General features: G+C 32.3%; 1 protein-coding gene across 1 annotated transcript; it reads right to left on the bottom strand.

Annotated features, from left to right (window-relative positions):
- Positions 1 to 501: 501 nt before the first annotated feature.
- Positions 502 to 990, bottom strand: LOC124368173. The gene has a single exon (XM_046825449.1). It carries the CDS (start codon positions 988 to 990, stop codon positions 502 to 504), a length of 489 nt encoding a protein of 162 aa, XP_046681405.1.
- Between the last annotated feature and the right edge of the window lie 10323 nt (positions 991 to 11313).

Raw genomic sequence — 11313 nt, 5'->3', positions numbered from 1 at the left:
TTAATAATGTTATCTCTCTGTTATCAATAGCATGTCTGATATCGTCTGTTATTTTAACCAGTGCGGTTTGTGTACTGTAAAATGATCGATAACCAGACTGATATTTATCTAAAATACTATTCCTAGTAACATAATTACAAATTTGGTTATAAACTATTTTATCTAATATCTTACCTAATACACTTAATATGTTTATAGGCCTATAGTCTTTACATTCTGAAGGTGTTTTTATATTTGCTAATGGTATAATAAGAGCTCTTTTCCACTGACATGGATAAACAGAATTATATAAAGAATAGTTAAAAATATGACACAACACATCACTGATTTCTTCACAAACCAATTTTAAAAATCTAATATGTATTTCATCATTATTTTAGCACATAATATTGTCAAAAAAACACCATACTTACAACATGAAATTAAAACTAAGAAACAACTGATAAACTTATCATACCCAAGATAAACAAAACACAAAACTGAACTGTAAGACAAACACCATCATTTCAACTTTTCAAGGTCCTCTTCTCGCTTCACCTCAATTGCCGGATCTCCTTGATTTTTACGTAGGAAGGTGCGTCCTCCGCTGACCCATACGAAAGTGTACTGTTTCTCACTGCGACACAGCCGCGCAGCTCGCAGCAACCTCCTCTTAGCCGGCGTCAGACTGTGGTTGATATAAATCACAGAAGAATTTCCCAGTAGAAAGCCAATGTCCCTGGTGTTCAAGTTCCTCTTATCTCTTCTTTTTTGTATAAACATTTGCATATCAATATTTCGCACAAAGCGAACTACTATACTCCCTGGGATTTCAGATGCTCCAAATCTCGTTCTTATTCGATAAAATTTGTCAACTATATTTTGATCAAAGGGGAAACTGATAGCCATAGACACCTTTTCAACCATTTCCATCACATTTTCTTTCTCCACAAATGGTATACCCTGAATTTCAACGGTATTTTCCCTTGAAGCCTGTTCAAGAATGTCCATTTTAAAAGTCAAATCCGATACAATTTTCTTGAGATTTACATTTTCCTGTCTTATGAAGTCAATGTCCTTAGATAATTCAGTAATTGATTTAACCGCATCATCAATTTTTCGACCATTTTCAACAATCCAATCCGCATATTTTTCCATAGAATCCTTAAAATCAGCGTTTGTCTTTTTGACCTCGTTTCTGAATGAAACTATCTCATTCATTATTAAAGACAGTGATACGATATCACCAGATAAGGCCTGCCCCGCAGCTGAAAATAGCTTATCAGATATCGGTTCCTGCATTCCTGGGATATCCTGAGCACACGGCTGACATTGCCAGGTTGCTTTAACTTTACCATATTCTTCCCTCGATTTAAATTCAGTTACGCATTTCAAATGAAACGATATTTTACATTTAACACACACACATTTATACGCATTGTGTGAAAATCCTTTGTTACAAGTCTGGCAACTTAATTTCTTATTAGTCCCTGTAGAGCTTGTGTCCGAATCAGTTTCTGAACCGCCTTTAACACTTTTGCTTGGAATCTTAGTACTTACAGATTTAACACCTACAGATCTAATAGGAGTATCGTCATCTTTCAACTGTTTTTTTAAATTGCACGAAACACATTTCCATCCAGAATTAGTATTCAATATATACTCATAGTCTTCGTCAGTAATTAGAAATTCCTTACCAATTTGTAAACAGCTTAGATGAAAAACAAGTGAACATTCAGTACACTTAAGTTTTTTCTCGTCTTTTTCAATAACACTATTACACTGATAACACTTCATAATGACTGAAAAACAGCAATAACAGCACAAAAGCCAATACAGTATAGAACAAGGCACAGAGCGTCCGACAAAAGATGCGTACGCCACGGCCGCCAGGCTAATACTGAGAGAGAGTGAGAGAGAGAGAGGGAGAGAGAGATAGAGAGAGGGAGAGAGAGAGAGAGAGAGAGAGAGTGAGAGAGAGGGAGAGAGAGATAGAGAGAGGGAGAGAGAGAGAGAGAGAGAGAGAGAGAGAGAGAGAGAGAGAGAGAGAGAGAGAGAGAGAGAGAGAGAGAGAGAGAGAGAGAGAGAGAACATTACAGCTAACTATGCACTCAAGTTTAAGATGTAAAAAGTTTTGAACTATCGCGAATATACATTGATTTAACCAGTTAGTCTTATCATTAAACTTTTATTGTCTCTAATACACAGAACTTGTGGTCATTACAATAAGGCAAATAACTAACGTACTACTATATGTTATTAAGTGATCGGTTCAATTTTAATAATTGATGTATCCAATCTCATTTACGTTATAAATACTTTGAGTACAATATTCTCTTGTCGAAACCTTCAAACTCTAAGTACTATTATAAACAAAATGTTTTAGGAATTCGAACCACTATTAACAGGTATTAAATTACTTGTGATGTAAAGGAAATCGATATTACGTGACTGAAAGAATATATGGAATTAATTAAGTGTACTTACACAACACTAAGCTGATTGCTTTTTACGATTTATAAACTTTGTCACTTAACGCTTACTGATGTCTTGGAGGGCAGCAATCACTCACTAATGTCTTATATATGACAAAAATACCTGAAACTTATTTTAAAACTATGGAGAACAATTAAACTTTTTGGGCATTTGTCAGGTATATTTGACAAATAACCTCATATGTATCTTTTCTTGCTATCAATACTTGATTAAAATTTAAATAAACGTAAATTACAATAGTACGTTGTTTTTTTTTATTAATTTACTTATACGTCATTGGTATTGGTATAGTTACTCTACAATAGTTCATGTCTGGTAAAAATCCTATTTCCTTCATAATCATTCCATCGTTAAAAACAAACTCAAACATATATATATATATATATATATAATATATATATATATATTATAAAATAGCTAAAGATCAAACATAAAATGTGGAATGCTGTAACATTACAACAATCATTTAAAACTATGATGGTAAGATATTTATCTAATATGAACATGTATTTTGCTAAGTACGAAAAAAGTTTACCCTAAAGCAATATCTCATTAAATAGTAACCGTAACGAGCCGCATTGTTTCAAATGAACATTTCATGTTGACTCTCTTGTGGCTCTAATTTATATAAACAAGTCACATTATTGTGCTGACGTGTGTTGATTTAAAGTTAATTTAATTACGGGAATTGACTTAGTTGTAGAGTAGAGAACTCACCACATTAACCAATATGCTTCAATCATCGCATCACAGATATCTTACTAAGACACGTTTGACAAGTAATTTGGCAAAATACTTAATATTTAATACAAAATCAATCACATTATTTTAGTTAAATGCTTGGTTATTTTGTGCTTTATATTCTAAAATCGATTCTTTAATGCTGTATAAGACACTCGTGCTTTCTTCCCAGGGCAAAAATAGCACGTTTCCTAACATTTTGATTTGCAGTGTTTCTTATAAGTAGTCTAGGCGGTCGTTAAGTCCACGCCTCAGATTGGTCGAGAAACGTTCACGTGATCCAAGACGGTGGCTTTCATATATCCCACTAAGGTGGCCACGTGTTCCGCACGTGGTAAAAGTTGGCGACGGTCTTTTTTTCCCGGCAAGACACCCACGAGGGTAAACATTTTGGTGTTCGTTGGGATTTGAACTTGGGTCCCCACTTGCGTGTCCAACGCTCTAATCACTTGACCACGGAGACCAGTAGAATGGTCCCGACGGTATGAGGTAGGGAGACCTGGTGGAATTATATGGAACTAGGTTGTCAGAGCTGATCAGGTGGCTCAGACGCGTTTTTTTGTCGGTGCGCTGCCTGGTAGAGATGTGGGACAAGGTGATAAGCTGACGGTTGGCTGGCAATTTTTTCAAACTGGCGGATATATTATTTCGGGTTGGTAGACATATCTTTTCGGTGATGAACTGGCTGAGATATTTTTCCATGATCAGCCTGCTGAGATCTTTTTCTGGTGATGAAGGCGCTGGCTGTCGCGCCTGGTGGGGATATCAGTAACTACGGTGTAATGTGTTAAAAAGCTAAAGGTAATTTTATAAATGAGGTCTAATACATTTTAAAAGGAAATGAGTTATTGACTAGCGTGTTTTCTATATTCCCCATAAGTGATATAATAACATTGTTACACTACAAACATATCTTAAATTAGTTCGTTAAACTCTGTTACTTTGTTACTTTTATCTGCATTGTGCATTTAAATAGATAACAGTTAGCTAACCAGTTAACTTTGATGATATAAAACACAATTACAGGTAAGCGACCATATGTTTAGATGATGATATCTATTAAAATAATTCAAAGAAAATGCATTTACCATTCTCTTCAGGATGAAAACTACAAACTTTAGACACCCCGCTGGGACTAGAGCTTACATCTTCAATTTTCCGGGTGAGCACGTTAACTTTTACAATAAAGAGCTCTAAGTTCTTATAATACAGTTTTCTGTGTAAAGCGTTAGGAAAATATTCTACAGTTAAGTACATAATATTAAAAAAAAAAAATATTTTAAATAATGTAATGAAACTTTGCAGCAATATATTTGTAAACTGAACAAAGGTTTTGATATATTTCCACTTATTTTAACCACCATTAGAGACGAACCATGCAGGAAGATCAGAAAATTGAAAATGTAAGATTATCTTGTGTCATAATTCATTTTAGAGATGGTTCATAATTGAATAAATAGTCAGATCCCATATTCAAAACGATGATTTACTCAGAAGCTGAAATATTGTAATTGTATGCACGTTATTAATAAAATAAAATTTGGTACGGTCTATAACGACTATAATGCACCACTGTTTAGGTTCATTGTATTGTGACGAATATTTTTGAATTATTAAAGGTATTCCCGTATTTTCCCTGACTTCAAATACAAGTATTTGGCTATAAATATCTAAACTAATACAATAAGAAGGCAAAATTCTGCAACCATTTATTCGATGTAACTAAGATGCAACATTTGTTAATAAACCCATGAAAAGTCTATTTTTCAACATCATACTCAGACAAATTGATTTTTTTTAGATAAAATCAGGGAAAATATTTTTTATATTCCATGCTTATTACAGTTGAATAATTTTGAAAATCTAAATAGTAATGTATTAGCGACGAAACGAATATTTGTATGAATTAAACTACACTATTAAGTTTAAAAAAAGTAAATGAAATTATTCAATCCAAACGTTTGCATTTAACAATAGAACGATATCTTGCGTTTTGAAGCCTTATTTGAACTATTTCTTTCCTAAAGATTTTGTTTTAATTAGTTACAAATGATTAAACTTTTCATAAGACCAGAGCTTGTTAAGATGAACATTATTTACATTATAGCAATAACTTTCAATCAGTTGCTTATCGAACAATACACTGGTCATTATGTCACTAGGAGCTTACTCATTATATTTGCCGTCAAATTAAAAGTATTTGATTTGCCTAAGTTGACTTTGAAAGATTATAGTTAACTAGTCATATGATTATAAAGTTGAGATTTCTCCAATTCACCTTCCTCTTAGTGCAGTGTCTGAAATCTGACGCTGTCACAAACTGATCTCCAGGTCCTGAGTCATTTTCGTCTGATGATATAAATAACGTCGTCGTAGACGAAGCTCAAAACAACCTCTTTGCATCTATGTGAAGAGGTACTCTCGTTGTCTCGTTAGGTGCTGTATTGAATGCACTACAATTATTAAGACACGGTCTCAAATCACAGTGCAGCAATCGAGTATTATATACATAACGTACATAACTACGGTGAAAAGGGTTGATTTAATGTATATATTGGGTTTTTTCTTGAGTTTTCTTCCCTCCACATTCCAAGAGGCCAGTCTGCGTCAGCATCACATTACAGATACTGCACGAAGAGGAATGTGAACTGGAGCAAGTTCAAAATTCACATTGAATCAACTCTTTTCACCATAGCTACGTTATCACGTGTGGATAACGTAGTCTATTCCATTTAAAGTATCTAGTATGTTTAATCACACATTGGAAAATATTTGAGCTTATGCCCTTAATCAATTTAAATTTGTTCAGCCAAATTTCATAAATACACACACCATTAATGTAAAATGTAAGTGTTTAGTTTCTTACATGCGGTACTAAAAACATATTCTGTGATAATTAATACGCGAATATTAATGCAATTTTACTAAATAATGGAATAAGTAAAAACAAGTAGTTACGTTTATTATAATAGGGTAAATTATAACAGAATCTTTGACTGAAAATCGTGATTCAGCCGGAGTAGGAATAAATTAAATATTGCATAAATTTTTCCTCCATTGTATACGAAATTTTTATTTCACGTGGAGCCTATTTACTTAAAGGATATAAAGCACTTATAATTTAACGGACTTTTATAACATTCAACAATAAAAGGAAATAATCTGTTCAACTTATGATATTTTATTAAACATTACATACATTCCAAAATTATATGCAGTGGACAAAATTTAAAGCAGCTACAAATTTTAAAAAAGAGATTACGTTATTATTTATTATTGTAGTAGGTGTGAGTACAATATTATTGTCATAACTGAAGAGCTACATGCTTAGGTTTAAATGGGTTATTACAGTTTATTTATAACAGAGAGAATAATATTGTAAATTAGAACTTGGCCGCAGACTGTGAATGTCAGCTGTTTCATGCTCAGCTAGGTAGATAAATAACAGCTTACATATTACATACTCCTAGTAATAGTGGTGGAAATAATGTCACTTACAATGGAGTTTAGAAGAATAACGTAGGTACTATAGTAATTCACTAAATTTTATTAGACTATGAACATTAAATTTTGCTATAAGCTATGTTCCCTTTTATTACTTTGGTATTGAAATATCCATTCAATAGCAAATATCTGAGCATTAGTGAAGCCTATCACTAGAGGCTTTGGTAAAATTTCATTTCTGTTAATCCTCTTGACAAAAAACTTACCTATAAACTTAAAATTTTGCGTGAAGCTTCAGTTCTACATAGCAAACAGAGCCAGGTAACGACGAATCTCAGTCCATGGAATTTTGGGCTTTAGCATCTTGACATTGATCTTAAGATAAACAAAGAAAAATAATAGGAGATACAAAATTTTAGGAATATTAAATTCAATGATATGCCATTTTAATATGTGATATATGGTAGATTGACTTGCTCTTCGTTACAATATATTGCATCCTTCGATACTCAGTTGTATCTGTATGTCTGTATATAGCCAAAAATGGTTTTACGATGGTCCATATCCCTCTGCAGATTTACCTGAAAGTTAACAAACTTATACTCAGGGTGATATCACGAAATATAATTTAAATATTATCTTAACTTTCTCTCCTATATATCTTTCTATCAGCATGTGTGCCTGTTTTCCACTAGATAACTCGAGAACAATTTCTGCTATGGAGTTGAGCAAAGTATATTACTCGACTGGTGATGTAACGTTTTCTAATTTACCTAAGCATGGCCATTGTCTCTGTTTGCTAATGATAGAGACTCTGTTTATTGAGACTTACGGAGGTCGAAATAAGCTCAATAAGCTGGATTGAGTCTCATAATGTTATTTGGACTAGGTTTAAAGACTACCTCTAGATTGTAAAATTAGTGAAAAGTTTATTGAATTTCGTGTTATGTCTTGTTATTTATTAGGTAAATACAAACAAAAGAGAAAGCACATTATATTTAAAATTATGTTTCTTAAATATATTGAGCACTCCTCAATATTTACGTAAGTTTTCCCCCAGGAGAGCTCACATCTTAATTGTTTATTCTTCCAGTTAAACCTACAATGGATATAACCTTTTATTATACTAGTTACAAATAAGTAATACCAAAGGTAAAACAAAACTGGTGCTACACTTATATTTGAGCAACCGTTTGGATGTCCAGGAACGGTACATGACCAATCTCAAGTAAACTTATATAGGGTGGAAAAGTGGATTGATTGGTCTGGCAGTACTTGTAAAAATAACTGTTGTAGTAGGTGGATCGATTTGTCTGGTATAATTGTGAGCATAACTATTGGAGAGGTTGGATCGATTTGTTTGTCATACTGGTGAGGATAACTATTGGAGAGGGTGGATCGATTTGTCTGGTATACTGGTGAGGATAATTGTTAGAGAGGGTGGATCTATTTTTGTCAGGTATACTGGGGAGGATAACTATTGGAGAGGGTAGTCGATTTGTCTGTTATACTGGTGAGGATAACTATTGGAGAGGGTGGATCGATTTGTCTGGTATACTGGTGAGGATAACTATTGGAGAGGGTTGATCTATTTGTCTGGTATACTGGTAAATCTCCCTATTTATCCATTATTATTTTCTCCATTAGGCTTTTGGTAGCTTGCACACAAAATAGTGTTGGTACCTGCCCGATTTGGGCGGAGAGATTTTAGAAAATGGGACCTTTCCTTCTTCCAAGGTGGTGGGATATAGAGTCCTCTATCCTTTCTAAGGGTTCTCGACAGAGTTTTCTCCCAACCCATTCTTACTGATCCTGAATTCCCTTTCACTCCGAAAGTAAGTGGAAAGATCCTTTTTAGACTAAATGCAATAAGAGGTTTCTCGCCTTCTTATGGTAAGTGCAGAAACAGAAACAGTGTTGAACATGGAACAATATTAAAACAACTACACCGTGAAAACTAGTTATAGGGATAGGTGATATGCTATCATTATTTCACGAAACCCTCACGAGTTGCTCATGGAGTAAGCAAGAAATAAAAGTCACCGATAAAAGTTTTAGGTGTAGATGAATTGGGTCTTTAACAAAGCTGACAATAAACGTTAAATGATTGTTTATTTTTATCTGTTCAAGTTCCCTCCAGTAGTTAAACTGGAGACCAGGTGACTTACAAAAAATCACCAAGACGTGGCCGTTAAGGTGGCCTGTTTCCTAGAACATGATCACTCAGCGGTTATACATCCAAGGAGTAGTAGTGCTCAACTTCCTTGACTAGGTTGGGCATTAAAGCTTTTGGTTTTATGTTGCTGTTAGCAATTTTTTCTATGCTCTGCTTGGATAATCTACTGTTGAAAAATTTATTTTTAAGCTTAAAGTTACGTACGAACCTGATATATTTGTCACAGAAAAGCGTGTGGTACTCGAAGTGCATGCTGTTGTTTTCCAGTTTGTGTAATCCAAGATCAGACCCTTAACTCTTCAATATACGTCAGCAATTAAGTCCGGCTAGAGCGCATTGTTAGATTGATATTTTAATGAAAATAGTAAAAACAGCTTTTAAACATTTTATTTTACTGTCTGACCTCCTCATTGCCTAACTACTAGTAACATAACAATTTAAACTTCCAATTGATTACCCTGAAATTCAGTTAATTTGCCGGTGTTTGGTAATAGTTAAAGTAAAAGAAATATACTTGTGAAAGTTATTCAATTTTGTATGGCCTTTGCGTTAATGCAGCGGAAATTTAACTCCATCACAAAACTTTTTGTAAAAAAATAAGCAAAAAAAATATATATTCCTAGTAAAAATACATACATTCATGTATTGCATTGTATTAAATCTTGTGGCATAAATTACAAAACATTATATTTTGGTTTGAGTTCATACCACAAGAATGGCAAAACAAATTGTTGAGCACTTTTTCTGTACTCGATAAACAAGCATTCAGAAACGAATGGAAATTTCGTATTCCCAAATATTTTGAATTCGACGTCATTTTATTTTATTTACAACATAATTTATGCTTGTATTTAAAAGTTTTTATATTAAAAGCTGTGACACTCTACTTTTTGGTCTCCCTGTACTTAAATAATTGTAAATCTATTCTTCAGGGTAGATTTATATGATAATGCGTTAGGTAATCTAAATGTAATTAGTGTAAATCCTTGCAGTTAGCCGTTTGTCCGTTATTTGAGACGGGTGGTCTGAAAACCCTGTACATAATTTATATTTCTTCTTCTTTTCTTGCTGTCATCACTTTACACTTCAAACCAATGTCCTCTAACGCTTAGCCAAATATCATGAGGTGACATCCTCCATTATCGAACTCGATGTCAGTAGTTGCATGCAATATTTTAAGTCTATAGGTTACTCGTTCTCGAAATATTTTGTAGAAAAACAGAAAGACATAAATTATTTTTTTCCAACCACTTTGCTAGCCCAATAAATTTACTGATTTCAGATCTCCTATCCCATTTAACGATTAGAAAAGTTTTTCTTGGATATACTTATACCCATCTCTAACGAAATAAATTATATTATGTAATACTTAAAGAATTATTTAACTCTATTGAATAAATATAAAAAATCCTCTACTAAATTCAGAATGTTATCATAATTCAAGTATATTTTCTTTGTTATTATTAGAATATTATAAACTCTAAAATACATATGACATATAAAGGTCTTTAGATATATAATCTTGATATCTCTAGGTGCAGTGTGTGTATAGACTATGACTTATTTATACATACACAAATGGGATTTTGACTAGTTTAATTGCTATAACAATATAATAATTATCAAAGAAAGTTATGATATTATTTTGTTAACAGTTGTATGGTGGACATCACTCACAAAAGCAAACAAAACAACGAGCATAATTAAGCTCATTAAAATACCAATTCCAAATGGTATTTTGGTATATGGTATACCAAGTGGTATTCCATATCACCAATGTTTAAACATCCCGTTTTTAGGATCAACAAATAATTTTGTTTTGTAATTTCTAGATCTTCAGCACACCACTGTTATTGGACTACATTACTTTTGGATTGAATAAAAAATATGTCTGTAATGTAAATTAATGCATTATATTGATACTTCACACACCTAAAACACAATATTCTATTATTCTTTGAAGATTAGTCTTAATAACAGATTTTAATTATGTAATGTACAAATGTACATTACATAATTAAATAAGTAAATAAACTTAAATTAAATGAAATTAACTTAAACTTTAAACTTAAATTAACATACATTAAACTTAAACAAGTAAGGATACAAAATTTATGTTGTATAATAATTACATACGTTACTAATGTGACTTTATACTTAAATTCTAGAATAGGATAAAGTGTAGTAATTTAATTATATAAAAATACAAATCTCTATTCTGGTTTTATTTGCCTGTGTATATTTTTACTACAAGTTCAAAAGAACATATACATAGATATTACATAATAAGGAAGCTCTAAATATTATAAGTTATTAAATAATTTCACCTGATTCTAAAAATATTGCGTTATTAGTTTTTTATGTATTAAATAAAATCGTGATATTTAAATAATCATTATCTTAAACATAATGTTTTCATTTTTTTGTTTTAGTTGCTAGTAGTTGAGATTTTAAGATATTTTATTTTTTAATAATTT

This window comes from Homalodisca vitripennis, chromosome 8 (genome assembly GCF_021130785.1).
Source record: "Homalodisca vitripennis isolate AUS2020 chromosome 8, UT_GWSS_2.1, whole genome shotgun sequence".
Classification (NCBI taxonomy): domain Eukaryota; kingdom Metazoa; phylum Arthropoda; class Insecta; order Hemiptera; family Cicadellidae; genus Homalodisca; species Homalodisca vitripennis.
This window is presented reverse-complemented; position numbering and strand designations above follow the sequence as displayed.